This window comes from Diplotaxodon limnothrissa, linkage group LG17 (assembly GCF_057381915.1).
Source record: "Diplotaxodon limnothrissa isolate DT_005_m linkage group LG17, D_limnothrissa_male_GT1.1, whole genome shotgun sequence".
NCBI classification, from domain to species: Eukaryota; Metazoa; Chordata; class Actinopteri; order Cichliformes; family Cichlidae; genus Diplotaxodon; species Diplotaxodon limnothrissa.
Window position 1 is genome coordinate 36,940,660 of NC_140612.1, and position 15,740 is coordinate 36,956,399.

General features: G+C 39.9%; 1 protein-coding gene across 1 annotated transcript in view; it reads right to left on the minus strand.

The window, feature by feature from the left end:
• Positions 1-8,115: 8,115 nt before the first annotated feature.
• Positions 8,116-15,740, minus strand: part of LOC146615381 (uncharacterized) — a 131,193-nt gene continuing 123,568 nt past the window's right edge. Inside the window, exon 5 of the mRNA XM_085375556.1 lies at positions 8,116-8,236. Coding sequence (XP_085231682.1) covers positions 8,116-8,236 — 121 coding nt within the window. The remainder of the gene's footprint in view (positions 8,237-15,740) is intronic.

Genomic DNA, 15,740 nt, shown 5'->3' on the forward strand with positions numbered 1-15,740 from the left:
ACGTGCTAGATGTTTTAAATAACCAGACAACTGAACGACTCTAATAACCAAATAAAAAGCCGACTGTTATCTTGAGTTATGTTGAAGGATGGAGCCTCGTGCCCCTCTACTATTATGTCTGGGCTCCATGTCATCAATCCTGCCCATAGCATTAAATCCTGGCCAGGATCTATGAACCCCTATTGGTATTGGATTTCAGGTCAGCTATGAAACCCTCAGTCAAAGCTTTAAAACATCATCTTTGTCTTAATCCACTGATCGATCGGTCTGACAGGTTGAAATAACACAATAAAGTAGATTTAGTGGTCAAACAATCGGGGGCACGTCATACTTCAGAATAAAGGATGGCGCGTGGTGAATTGGAAAAAGGAGTAAAACTCTATCCCGAACAAAAGGGAATGCCCCAAATTAGTCCACAGCACCACTGAAAACTGCAATGCACAATGTTTACTAGGAAAGCAATTAATAAAAGAAAAAACAAGATCTAATGCAGCAAAAGCAACAAAAGATTGTGAGTCCTAGAGACACAACAAAAATGTGTTTTTACAAAACCCCGATACTGATTTTTTTCTTTCTAATAGTGTATCCTCATTTGTCCTGAGCAGATGACAGTAAATACATTTCCAGAATAGGTGTTCCATCACATCTATAGCCAATTATGTTAAAAATGTGTTGTATTATAGAGGGATTAATAAATAATTCTGTATAAGACTTACTTTACATAATTTGCAGTCGTGTTTTTTAGCTGATTAATGCCAGCACACTTCAATTCAATTTGGAATTTACAGAAATCTACTGTATGTATCATTTTCCTCTAAAGAAGGGGTGTGAATGGGTCGGGGCAATATTGAAGGAGCGGCTCTTTTTTTATTCAGTGGTGGGTAAGAGTATATTTGTGCCCTAAGGTCACACAGAGTGGCACTTGGGCTGATCAAAGAGAAAATTGGACCAACCAATAGGGGCTTTTTGGACCACTCCAGTGCCCATCTGGTGTGACATTCAAAAATGAGGCATGGAAGTGTTCCACTGGGGCACAGACATATCCCCCCAAAAAAGGCAGTTTGGCAGTCATTTTAAAAAGCAGTGGCTGCTGTGATGAGTCCATTATGCTTACTACGTTAAATGAACTTGGGGCCTGGAGTAGTTAATCTCAGACTTCCAGCTTGGTCCAGTGTGTCCAACCAGTGCCAGATAGCCAGAAACAAACATCTTAGAGCACTCTGCAATATGGACCATGTGAGAAATGACAGAAGTAAAAGGCTTTTAAACAGGTCGACAGGCCTTTATTTCTATTTTGCACCTGTATTTCCCACAGCAGAGGAGTAATTGACCATAGTTACATTACAAATTAGTTGGCCAATTTAATGAAAACTCAAGTTGAGCAAAGAATTTAACAAGAGAACAAAATAAGACAAATAACTGATTATCTCCAGCTTAGACATAATGATCCAAAACTAAATACAGTGAGGAAACAGTTATGCATTGAGGCAATATAGCAGAGCCCCTGACAGCATAGTCTCTATAGTCGGCTCATCACCATGGGTGAAAATACACTGCTCATTATCAGGAACAGCAACTCTTGCCTATATATTCAGTAGCTCTTTCCACCCCAATGAAATGACAGATTGAGCGCCGCTATGTTCATTTAATACTGAATTGGTGTTATATAATAGTTTTTTCTATAAAAGTGTGAAAATAAATGTAGATATATTAAGAGAATGCATCTGCCCTCTATTTAAAATCAATATATCCTTCAATGTATCCTTGAAATATCAGGAAAAACTCCCTTTCGTAATACCACACTTGGCACTTTCCCCCAGGATCTTGACCGTAAAAGGAGTTCAAAAGGATTTTTAATGGTTTGGAAGACAGGGGTAAAATGCAGTCTAGGGGGTGAGAAATAAATTAGTAAATCATGGCTTAGCTGAGGTTTAGCAGGTTTATTCTGTTCCTGATTTAACAAATCAGCTCTTTAATCCAGGCCTGAGAGATTGAACTTTAAAGCGCTATAAAATATTCTTATTGAAAACAGTCGCAAAGTATTTTTTCTCCATGATTATAATGGGCTTGGGAGAAAATTGACTTATATGGGACACTGATCCTGAAGCCTAAAAGGATTGCAGCGAGTCAATCCAGTCCAAAGAAGGAAAAACAAACAAGGAGCTGTTTCCTTTAAAATGATGACGTCATCTTGCTGGTGATGGAGCCTCGAATAGGCTGCGCGTGAGACTCCATTATCAGCAACTTTTGGTATGAATGTGTGTGGATGTATGCATATGACTGACGACTAAAAGTCATGGACTGACGACTAAAAGTTTAACTGACTTGATACTGAGACAAAAACGGTGCTGACTTTAGGATTATTAAATGTCCACAGACAATTCACCCAGCCTGTAAAAGAAGGGTGGATGTTTTGTTTTGCTTTGTTTTATCTGCAAGGTGAGAAGAATGACAGAGACTAAAGAGCTGTAGCTTCACAGCAGTGTGAACTGCAGACTGAACCCTTTGGTTGCTAATTTTGAGCTACTGATGTTTGCATTAAGGAAATTGTGTTTTAGTAGCTGTGTTTTAATTAAGGTATTACATTATATTGTTGGGAATATTAAATGCTAAAGTGAAGAAAAGGTTTGATCCCACTCATGACTGAGCATGTTATTATTAACCATAGTGGGTCACTATAGAGAGTCAATTAATTTTAGAAAAAAAAAAACAAACAAACAAAAAACCCTCCACCGAGGCCTATGAATAAGAGGGGAATGATAGACAGCCACACTCAAAATGGAGATATGTAATGATAAACACTGGTCCCCGTCTTTTGGGCGCTCTCTTGAAGTAGTCAACAATTTAAAAGTAAGATAAAATAACAGGGGCATGTGCTGAGGGGTGGTGCTGCACAAGAACAAGAGTAAAATAAAGAAAATATTGTTTTTAGAAGTGCAAATTAAAATGTACCATTACACTCAGAGGATCAATATGAAGCTTAATATTTGTTAATTTTGAATGAAGTACATGACTGGTGACTGTTCTGTCCTGAGCTTTTGTTTTTACAGCACCCGCTTGATCACACCAACAGTTTCTCGCCACCGAAGAGGGGTACTTGAAAAAATAAAGCAGTGGGAGACAAGGACATTGTCATCTGGACCTGCTACTGTTGGAATCCTAGTTTTTCTTGCACCTGACTTGCGTAAACACAGAGGTCATCTTACATATGGTTTGCCCCTCAGGGGGACAAAGGACCTCAGGAGTGAGAAGAGATGAACCCGGCCACACTGGGCTACAGGGTGTTTGTGAGGTCATTATTCTAATGACCTCATCAGGGGGAATTGTAAAATTATGATATTATTTTATGCCATGTTATACCCCTAATTAAAGATTGTGAATTATTATGTAGTTTTAGTTTGCATTATTCTCCTGAATTAGAAGAAGCTGATAACTATTGCATTAGTTAAACTGATTTGCATTACATTAAATTGCTGACTTGTTGTGAATGAATGATATTGTTTTATGATGCATTATATTGCTGAGTTATAAGAAATACTGTTCGCAGGAGGTTATTGTCTAATTTGTCTGAGTAGAAGAGAACAGAGTGTGCTGGAGTTTTCTGCCCCATTTCAGCAGGAGCAGATAAACAGGGAGCCAAGGTCGTAGCTCAGGCGCTGTGTGAGAGAGAGCATGTGAATGTTTAGGCTTTTTATGATAAGGTGGAGGCACCAGAGGTTATAAAAGTTTGAGCAATGCTCCACCATTTTGAGATTTTGAGGCTGTCTGCATCAGTGTCCATCTCCCACGTGTGTGATCATTAAATCATCGTTTGACTCAACCCGGCCGGACCAGTGTTGTTATTGTGGTATTTTCTCTTGTCTCCATCCCCAATATTTTGAACCTTAACACATTCTAAAGTAAGTATTCACTATTAATACTGATTTTATTTATATTATTTGTATTTGACAAATATTATTTTCTCATTCTACTGTTATTTGATTGATATCAGAACAAGTTTTCAATAAGTTTATTAGATGTTAAAGAAACTCGTCAGCATCATGGACAATCCATACCACCCCATGTATGCCTCACAGTTTGGTCACCATAGCACACACAGCAAAAGGCTCAGTCCCCCAAGGTGCAGACTTACACACTACAGGGGGTCTTTTCTGCCTGTGGCTATTAGACTGTACATCTCCTCCCTGTTCTGTAAGGGGTTAGAGCGACATTTAAATACAGTTTAAACCTCGACACACGCATAACACCATTTCACAACACTGTACTGTTACCATCTGTTGTTTACCACACAGGAGGATTACATTATCATCAGTAATTTGTTCGTTTTCTTTCACCCACCTCATCGGGTGAAATTAATATCGTTATTAATGTCGTGCAATTTTCTTCGTATTTGCACTATTATTCTCACATGTGAGATACTGTACATACTGGCCTTTATATTTAGATTCTTACTGTTTTCTTTTATAATCTGCATCATGTTATTGAATAGTTTTACTATATTCTGTTGTTTTAAATTTATTTTCTTCTATAAGTCAGAGGTCAAGCTTCTCAGCTTGAGAAGGATGGAGTGCCCACTCCAGGGTATCGCAGTGTCATTTTCATGAACGAGGGAAGGAAGGAGTGCCAGAGTGACAGGCAGATTGGTGCAGCGACTCCAGTGAACAAATGCTGCACCGGTCTGTTGTGGTGAAGTGAGGTGGGTGTTCAAGCAAAGTTGCTTGCTTACCGGTTGCTCTATGATCGCACCACGAGTTCTGTTTAGTGACCAACAGAATAAGATGGATACAAGTGGCAGAAAAGAGTTTCTGCCGAATGGAGTCTGGGCTTTCTTTAACAGCAAAGGTGAGGAACTTGGTCAATCGGGAGCGACTCAAAGTAAAGCCGCTGCTCATCTTTTTCAAAAGGAGCCAATTGATATAGTTGAGCTCTTTCAGGCATGTCCCACTGGGGGGGGCAGACTCAGGACACACGGGGGAGATTATGCCTCTCAGTTTGCTTAGGAGCACCTCAGTGTCCCTAACAGAAGAGTTGGAGAGAGGGCTGGGGAGACCGCACTGAGGGCATCTCTGCTTAGAATCCTTCCAAACCAACCTGGAACCGCATAAGCGACAAAAGATGGCTGGATGGACAGACGGATGGAGCAAGCTCCAGAGGTACAGCGCTACCAATTAGAAGGTTGTTGGTTCAATCGCCAGCTGCTGCAGTCTGGATATCCTTAGGGAAGAAGACACTAACTCCATGTTACTCTCTTATGCATCCATTTGAGAGTGTGAGTATGTGTGAATGTTCCATAAAAAGCACTTAAGCAGTGAATGAAGCTTGTTGTACAAAGCATTTTGAGTGCTCAGGTAGTGTAGAAAGGCAATACATGAGAACCAGTCATTTACCATTTACCTGTCAATGGATGGATAGACATTGTGCCAAAGGCTGCTTTGATTCTAGTTGCTTTTACTGTTGCTCAAAGCCTCCTTGAATTACCAGCAGCAATGCTGTCAGCTTAATTTGAAATAATCCCACAAACAGTATTGTTAAACATTTCACACTCGACAAAGCGTTTTACCTGTGAAAGAACACAAACAAGATTATCTGAGGAGTAAGTCTACTGTTAACAGTAAAAAGCTATCGCTCTTCTGTGCCGACTCGATGGCTTCCAGGTAAAATTACCTTGACACGTAAGCTAGCATAGATGTACTGCCCAGGGAGACATATTGAAACTGTAACCCAAATGTTTCTTTGTATAAATTACACTTCATGACAAACTGCCACTGCTGATAAAGACCCATTTAAATGTATAGAGGGACATCATGGGGGAAAAAAATGCCACTGGGAGGTTAGAAAACTTGTGCTATCAGGATGGTTCCCCTGAGGCCAGTAAGAAGCTGAACCACGGTGTTCTCTCCATGAAGCCTATTGTTAGTCTAATGAACAGACAGAACTTGATTAAAACATTTCAAACATCATTTGGCCCACAATGCAGTGTCGAGAGGCTCCCCCGCAGAGCACACTTAACACCCCGATGATCTGAGGCAGGAGGCCTCTTACCCTCACTCAAAGGTGAGCCCACAAATCACTGTAATGCATTCAGCAGGGGTCTCTCTCGTCTTCTCTGGTTCCCCTTCTCCTTCTCTTTGCCGCTCGCAACGCTCGTCGTTAAAAATTCATTAGACACTGTTTGTATCGCCTCCTCAAGGATGTCACCCTTGATGGCCAACTGTGTAGGAAAAGGTAGTTTCCGCAGGCCGGAGGGGATTGATGGAGCTCCCAGTGTGCGCCGAGGTACACTCCGTGGCTTTGATGTATGCGTCAGATCACCGTGTTAGAGACATGCTCAGCGTTTGAATGAGACACACAAGAGGCTTAGAGCATGACCACAGACTGTGACCTCTGCGAGTTTAACTGCTGTTAGAGCTCTTATACCCAAAGTGCACTTGTGGAATGTTTGAATAGCTGTCATTTTTGAATTACTTACTTGCAGTTGTTGTGGCGTGCAGTGTTGTATGTATTGTGAACTTCCAGGTAAGTAACTGACAGTTCTAAAAATGATAATAATAAAAATAACGGCAAATATGAAATGTTTGCGAATTAATGCAGAGGCAGGGAAAGTAAGTCGAGGAGTTGTGGGGATGAGAGCAGCGTGAAGTAGAACAGATGGGTAGCAGAGTGAATGACGGGGAGATTGACAAACTATTTTAAAAATAACCCGAAAGCATCCTTTTCTTAAACTCAAAAACAAATCTCATCTGCTTCTCCACAGCCTCACACTTTGTATAAATGACCTTTTAGTTAATTGATGAGAATTGCAATGAGCTTTCATGCACAACCATGCACTATATTAAGATATTTATTAACTTTCCTATAATGGGGTTATAGCTTATAATCTATTGGCCATTTGTGATTTGACACAAATAATTTGATCAGAATAGATGCTAATAAGTGCATTGGTGCAAACAATGAATGTGGCACCACTAGAGATGTTTGAAATGATCATCAGCACAACTTTCCTTCAGCAACAACTTTATTAATATTTATTAAATAATAATAATAATAGCAATAATGGCATACACATATTTTCCTAGAATGGTCAGCCCTTTTGTGTTATTGAGATTGTCCTTTCAGTTTCAGAGTTAATGATGACACTTTTAGTCCCCCACACTTACTTTGATAGCATCTAAATTTTCCACATAATTTTCTTACATGGGTATAATGTAAAATGTTAAATTCAATGGAATCTAATTAAAGGACATTTACTTGATTGGTACAGCTTTAGTTTATACTAAGCATATTTTCCAAAATGATTAATTATCTGAAAAATAGTTGCATTTTATTTAAGATTATTGCTTCCTCTTAATGAGGGGCAAAGAGTCTATGTTTTAGTGTGGCATTGCTCTTGTTTAAAGCCATTGAATTTACAATATAACTAAACACTTATCATGCTTTTAAACTAGGGGTGTCAAACTCATTTTAGATCGTGGGCCATATGCAGCTCATTTTGACTTTCAGTGGGACCAGTAAAATCACACCACAAATGTGTAAAGAAAAAAAAGTTCTGGTACTTCAAAATATAAAGTTTTTGTTAATTTACAGAAAATATCAGTGGGTCAGATTGAAGTCTTTACGAGGTTGATTCTGATCCCTTGTGTTTGACACCCCTGTTCAAAACGTTAATGCTAGTATAAACCTGTGGGCCAGTTTGGAATGCATTTTCTATTCTCAAAACTTTTTTTTTCTATTTCAACTTTTCTTCCAACTGGCAAGTTGTCATTTGACAGATGTCAAAAATTGTCAGCCCTGAAATAAAAGTTCTGTAGTATGTATTTTATTTTGAGAAGCTGAATTTACCTGCTTTACAGTTCCCTTCCCTCCTGTTCCCGCTTTCATTTATTGCCACCCCTTAGCATATAATTTATTCAAGGCTCAGCATTTAGCAAACGTAATCCTCTCTGCTGATGCTTTTAGGACTGCATACTGTACAGTAATTGTATAAAAGAGCAAAAGCGGGGTTTCAGGCACTCTGATAATCACCTACTCTTTGCCAAGAGCACACCAAAGGTAGTGTGGAAAATGGACGGGGAGAAAAAAGAAGTAAAGAAGCCAAAAAACCTTGACACAGGCGAATCAGCTGTCTATTGGACCGGTGAGCCGGGTCAGGCCGATAGGAGCTTGGCCAGCACGGTCGGTGCACTCAGACTCAGTCCTGTCCTGCAGCTCTGTTGCAGGTCCCCAGCCATAATGGAATCTGACAGGATGTAAATGAGTTTTTAAAAGAGCTGGTGAAAGCTGGTCATCTCATTTAGTGGTCCAGTGTGTTGGCTAGGTCCCCAGCTGTCACCCTGCATCCCTGCCTTTCCATGGATACGGAGAAGCACTCAGCGTACAGTAGCAAACCTGGATCACTCAAACCAAAGAGAGCGTTAGGAGGATGCATTTCACACTTTTCAGGTCTTTTTTTTCTTTCTTTCTTTTTGCTCCTGAATAGAAAGTTGCACAGCATGATGGTTTACAACTTTTTTTTTTTTTTTGTGGCTTAACTCCAGCTTTTATCCAAAGAAATGTTCCTTTAAACCACTGATTGCGAGCAAGAGATTTAAAAATTCACTTTTGTAAAATAGCATTAGCTTGAAAAAAGCTAACACTTACTAAAGTAAAAATACTAATAAACACTAATAATAATACTCTAGGAAAAAAAATGTCAATAAATGTTTTATTCATTAGTTTATTTTAAGCTGTTAGTTTTTGCTCATTTTAGTATTTGTCTTTAGCTATTTACAATTCTTGATCACTTTAAGCTAACTAAACTATCAGTTTTGGTTTTTTGACCTAATATTTGATTTCAATAACTTAATTACTTTGTAATTCATTAATGTAATATAAATTTTGTTTTGATATAAATCCCTATAGATCATGTCAAAGCATCATAATCAGATTTGAATCTGGACTTTGATTAGTGTGGTCTACTTGCAGGTGTGTTTTTGGTTTCATTGTACCGCTGCAGCTGAAGTGTGCTTGAGCTTTGCAGCAAAAACTGATGACTGGACATTTTCCTTCTCCCAGAATTTTCTTTTAGAGAGCAGAATTCATGTTTCCATCAGTTGCAAGTCAGGCATATCCTGAAGCAGCAGACCAGCTCCATACCATCTCCATGTTTGACTGTTGGTATGATTTTTTTTAATGCTGTTTTAGTTTTAGATTAATTGGACATTTTAGCTGTTTTTATGTAGCTATTTCAAGGAAATTACACCATTACGCTAAATTACTTTAACATTAATAACGTATTTCAACCATTATTTAGATCTTCCACCCCTATTAAATACAGAAGAATCCCCTTAGGACCAAGTACTTGGGAGACACTGGCATAGCGGACTTTGTTAGAGACTTCAAAGATTTCCTCACATCCTATGAAGTCAGACGTAAACATTGCTTCTAAGATGATTACAGGTGTCTGCATTTTAATGAGGAATTATATTACCAAACATGTTTATGCAATTAACTGTGCCACAACAAAATGATCAAAAAACAACTTCTGTAAGGTCTTCACATTAATACATAGTGCAGCCACTTTACGCAGATGCTCTCAGGGCTGCTCAGCAACACCACTGCAGCATTAATGAACAGTGATAAGGACTACAGGCAGTTAGTTAGAGTTAAATGGAGCTTGAACACCCAGCTGACAATGAACCATCTACCACAGAGAGGTTGATCGGGGGGCGTAACAGCAGAGCTCGGGCCCGAAGCACCGGAGCTTAACCTCAGACTATACATGTCAAACTCCACACAGGGGCAAGGCGGTCAATGCGGCAAAAGGTGAGAGGAGCACTACTGCTGGATAGATACACCAATTAAGGTTCTGACGTGAAATGTGTCAGGCTTGGTTCTTCTTCTGGTAAGTGAGCTGATTTTAGAAGCAGTTTCGTGTTTCATACAAGGCTTTTTGAATGAAGGGCCTCAATTATTAGTTGCATTGATTCCACAGGAAATGATTGATGTGATTGCACAAGCTTAACATTAATGCTGTGCATCTTCTTTTCACCTACACTTCTACAAGCTGGGCACTAGCTTTGCCTTCCTGCTGTTTGGTGCAAAGCAGATGGTGGACAGTGTGTTTATCTGAGCTTCTTCAGTGACAACAGCTGCTTGCTGTGGCAGGAAATGGAGGTGCTGTAGTTTAAAGAATAAAAGACACAATCTTTGTATTTTTCTTCTGTACAGGGAAGTTTATATTTTTTTTACAGGTCCTTCATTTTCAGAGACTCACATGTGGGTGGACAAAATAGAATAATCTTTTAAGTTATTTTTAATGCTTCAATGAGAATAATTTGAAATTAATGACTGCCTAAAGTCGAGAACACACATTCTAGACTTCCTTCCTTCCTTGTGTCTTTCCTTGAGGTGCTCTCCAAGGTCTTTACTGAAGCCAGCTTCATTTGATGCTTGTTTGTAGGTTTTTGTGCATTCAGTTTTGTCTTTAGTAACTAAAAAAATCATGCTCTACTGATCTGAGATCGGACGATGGACTTGGCCATTGAATAATATCCAATGTCTTGAGAAACACTTGGGTTTCTTTTGAAGGGTGGTTTAGGTGATTGTCCATTTGCACTATGAACCGTCATGCAATAAGTTTTGCAACATTTGGCTAAATCTTTACCTGTACACTTCAGAATTCATCCTGGTACTCTTATCAGCTTCACATCATCAATAAACATTGCCAGCCATATATGCCCATGCAGTATGGGCATGTATGGCTGTTTCAAATCATGAGCTGTTACTTTCCTTTTTCAGTAATCTGCTATTACTGTCATTCTGGTACAAGTTAATCTTAGTTTCATCTGTCCAAGAATTTTTTTCTTCCAGAACTGTGCAGTCTCTTTTAACTGTTTTCTACCAAAGTCTGATCTGGCCTTTCTGTTCTGAGTGTAAGCAGTATTGTTGTAAATCCTATGTATTTCTATTAATGGCTGTGTCTCTTGATTGCAAACTTTGACAAAGATGCACCTACCTCGAGTTTTCTTAGCTTAGTTAAATGTACAGAGGTCATTTTTTCCACTTTAGTTGTCTTCAATAGTCCTCCAGGTGTACAGGGAGTGCAGAATTATTAGGCAAATGAGTATTTTGTCCAGATCATCCTCTTCATGCATGTTGTCTTACTCCAAGCTGTATAGGCTCGAAAGCCTACTACCAATTAAGCATATTAGGTGATGTGCATCTCTGTAATGAGAAGGGGTGTGGTCTAATGACATCAACACCCTATATCAGGTGTGCATAATTATTAGGCAACGTCCTTTCCTTTGGCAAAATGGGTCAAAAGAAGGACTTGACAGGCTCAGAAAAGTCAAAAATAGTGAGATATCTTGCAGAGGGATGCAGCAGTCTCAAAATTGCAAAGCTTCTGAAGCGTGATCATCGAACAATCAAGCGTTTCATTCAAAATAGTCAACAGGGTCGCAAGAAGCGTGTGGAAAAACCAAGGCGCAAAATAACTGCCCATGAACTGAGAAAAGTCAAGCATGCAGCTACCAAGATGCCACTTGCCACCAGTTTGGCCATATTTCAGAGCTGCAACATCACTGGAGTGCCCAAAAACACAAGGTGTGCAATACTCAGAGACATGGCCAAGGTAAGAAAGGCTGAAAGACGACCACCACTGAACAAGACACACAAGCTGAAACGTCAAGACTGGGCCAAGAAATATCTCAAGACTGATTTTTCTAAGGTTTTATGGACTGATGAAATGAGAGTGAGTCTTGATGGGCCAGATGGATGGGCCCGTGGCTGGATTGGTAAAGGGCAGAGAGCTCCAGTCCGACTCAGACGCCAGCAAGGTGGAGGTGGAGTACTGGTTTGGGCTGGTATCATCAAAGATGAGCTTGTGGGGCCTTTTCGGGTTGAGGATGGAGTCAAGCTCAACTCCCAGTCCTACTGCCAGTTTCTGGAAGACACCTTCTTCAAGCAGTGGTACAGGAAGAAGTCTGCATCCTTCAAGAAAAACATGATTTCCATGCAGGACAATGCTCCATCACACGCGTCCAAGTACTCCACAGCGTGGCTGGCAAGAAAGGGTATAAACGAAGAAAAACTAATGACATGGCCACCTTGTTCACCTGATCTGAACCCCATTGAGAACCTGTGGTCCATCATCAAATGTGAGATTTACAAGGAGGGAAAACAGTACACCTCTCTGAACAGTGTCTGGGAGGCTGTGGTTGCTGCTGCACGCAATGTTGATGGTGAACAGATCAAAACACTGACAGAATCCATGGATGGCAGGCTTTTGAGTGTCCTTGCAAAGAAAGGTGGCTATATTGGTCGCTGATTTGTTTTTGTTTTGTTTTTGAATGTCAGAAATGTATATTTGTGAATGTGGAGATGTTATATTGGTTTCACTGGTAAAAATAAATAATTGAAATGGGTATATATTAGTTTTTTGTTAAGTTGCCTAATAATTATGCACAGTAATAGTCACCTGCACACACAGATATCCCCCTAAAATAGCTAAAACTAAAAACAAACTAAAAACTACTTCCAAGAACATTCAGCTTTGATATTAATGAGTTTTCTGGGTTCATTGAGAACATGGTTGTTGTTCAATAATAAAATTATTCCTCAAAAATACAACTTGCCTAATAATTCTGCACTCCCTGTATTTGTATTGCTGATCTGGACAGTGTCTTTGTTCTTTTTAAAAATGAACTAGATTTTTGGTTTGGTTTCCATAATTTGGTTGTACTTGTACATTGATGGCTTCCCTGACTTGCATCAACATCGTTTTGGACCTCATATCCAGTGAACAGTTATTAAATGTTCAATACTTAGAATCAACTTTAGATCTTGTATCAGCTTCTCTGAAATAACAAGGGAACAGGACTCACCTGACTATGGAACTGTTTGCCAGTGCATTGTTGAATTGCTCTAAAAAATGGAGTTAAAGATGAATTCAATTCCTAAACTGTTAAGTAATTTTACCTTGAATAAAGCTGAAAGTCTTCAATCAAATCTTGATTGTTGGATTTTAAATGCATTAATTAATTACCTAAAAGAGGTTAAAAGACTAGAGACATACAGAAAACTGACTTTGAACTAACACTATGACTTAGATCACATTTCTTTAAAAAAAAACCAGCAGCTTTACAGTATTAACGCTAAATATGTTGTGCTTCCAATTAACAACATTTTTCTCAATTACCGAGGCAATAAAAAAGGAAAAACCTCCATAAACTGGCTATTAAATAAAAGGAAATTACAGATTAATTATCTTATACCCACATTGCTCTCGTTTAATCGTTTTCTTTATGTAGCAAATATGTCACCTACGGAGGTAATGTTATGTCTCTTGTTGCTCTAACCTTGACAGATTATTGGCCAAGCTGAGAAAACGCAAACTGTTTTATGGGTTGAAAATATTGGCAGGGGAAAGCATCCTTGTGAGGTAAGCAGCTGTGTTGGCCATATTGTGTATTGATCTGCCCTGTGCTGTGAGAGCTGCACTTAATTAGATTTATATTGTAAACAAAGACTCACAGTATGAAATTTGAATTAGCAGGTAAATGTTATCCATCAAAGCAAATAATAATATTTTGTGCTGTGCGATGCAGTATTGGTATTTAGAAGATTTATCTGTGCTGTAAAAGGAGGGAGAATCTTTTACCCTGAGGGTTTACTGCAGGCTGTGGAGCGGCATGTAGCCCACATACTCTTTCCCTCTTCTCTGCAGGCGTTGCTCTCCGAAGAAACTACTGCTTGACATCAACTGACAAACAGTAGCGTGCAGGAATTCAAACAAAGTGGCACGTGTTCTCATATTCAACGAGAAAAAAAGCACATGCACATATTTGAAGCTAAAAAAGTGGGCCGACTTACCTAAGGCATGGATACACTCACTCTATAATATTTGCCCCAATTTGACTCACTAATTGTGTTTTTATACTCCGACGAGCTCTTTTGTGACAGTACCTGCTTATAGTTGTTGCTCCAGGAAACCCCACATTGTCCTGTCTTAATCAAATTAAACCATGTAAAGGCATGACTCCAAATGGTGTCAAAAAAAAGAAGAAACAACAACAACAAAAACCCCTCAAGGATATGGAGCAGATTATTGGAATTCAATCTTGTGTAATTGTACACATCTCCCCCACCAGTTGAGAATTTTTTTTAAATAGTCCCTTTGAGGTCTTGATTCCTGCTCCTGGTATTCCTCTTTGCAATGAGTCACACAGTGTGGTGCACAGGATGATCCAGCCAGATCACTGCCTTAACTCTCAGAGTAAAAGTCAAGTATGGGGGTGCCGAATGGTTCAAAGTTGGATTTAACGAGTAAAGACCTTCCCTTCTCCCTGTTTATCTTGGAATCAAAAGACTTTGTTTCCTGCATGAAGTCTGAAAGGATTCTGATGGATTTACGCTTCTTGTTTGAGGAGATTCCCGCACATTCCCAGAGGCGCACTGTAGGATGCAACAGATACTTGAACCAAATACCTTCATATACCTAAAGTTTCTTATAGTCCCTCTATTTACAGTGGGGCAAAAAAGTATTTAGTCAGCCACCGATTGTGCAAGTTCCCCCACCTAAAATGATGACAGAGGTCAGTAATTTGCACCAGAGGTACACTTCAACTGTGAGAGACAGAATGTGAAAAAAAATCCATGAATCCACATGGTAGGATTTGTAAAGAATTTATTCGTAAATCAGGGTGGAAAATAAGTATTTGGTCAATAACAAAAATACAACTCAATACTTTGTAACATAACCTTTGTTGGCAATAACAGAGGTCAAACGTTTACTATAGGTCTTTACCAGGTTTGCACACACAGTAGCTGGTATTTTGGCCCATTCCTCCATGCAGATCTTCTCGAGAGCAGTGATGTTTTGGGGCTGTCGCCGAGCAACGCGGACTTTCAACTCCCGCCACAGATTTTCTATGGGGTTGAGGTCTGGAGACTGGCTAGGCCACTCCAGGACTTTCAAATGCTTCTTACGGAGCCACTCCTTTGTTGCCCGGGCAGTGTGTTTTGGATCATTGTCATGTTGGAAGACCCAGCCTCGTTTCATCTTCAAAGTTCTCACTGATGGAAGGAGGTTTTGGCTCAAAATCTCACGATACATGGCCCCATTCATTCAGTCCTTAACACGGATCAGTCGTCCTGTCCCCTTGGCAGAAAAACAGCCCCATAGCATGATGTTTCCACCCCCATGCTTCACAGTAGGTATGGTGTTCTTGGGATGCAACTCAGTATTCTTCTTCCTCCAAACACGACGAGTTGAGTTTATACCAAAAAGTTCTACTTTGGTTTCATCTGACCACATGACATTCTCCCAATCCTCTGCTGTATCATCCATGTGCTCTCTGGCAAACTTCAGACGGGCCTGGACATGCACTGGCTTCAGCAGCGGAACACGTCTGGCACTGCGGGATTTGATTCCCTGCCGTTGTAGTGTGTTACTGATGGTGACCTTTGTTACTTTGGTCCCAGCTCTCTGCAGGTCATTCACCAGGTCCCCCCGTGTGGTTCTGGGATCTTTGCTCACCGTTCTCATGATCATTTTGACCCCACGGGATGAGATCTTGCGTGGAGCCCCAGATCGAGGGAGATTATCAGTGGTCTTGTATGTCTTCCATTTTCTGATGATTGCTCCCACAGTTGATTTTTTCACACCAAGCTGCTTGCCTATTGTAGATTCACTCTTCCCAGTCTGGTGCAGGTCTACAATACTTTTCCTGGTGTCCTTCGAAAGCTCTTTGGTCTTGGCC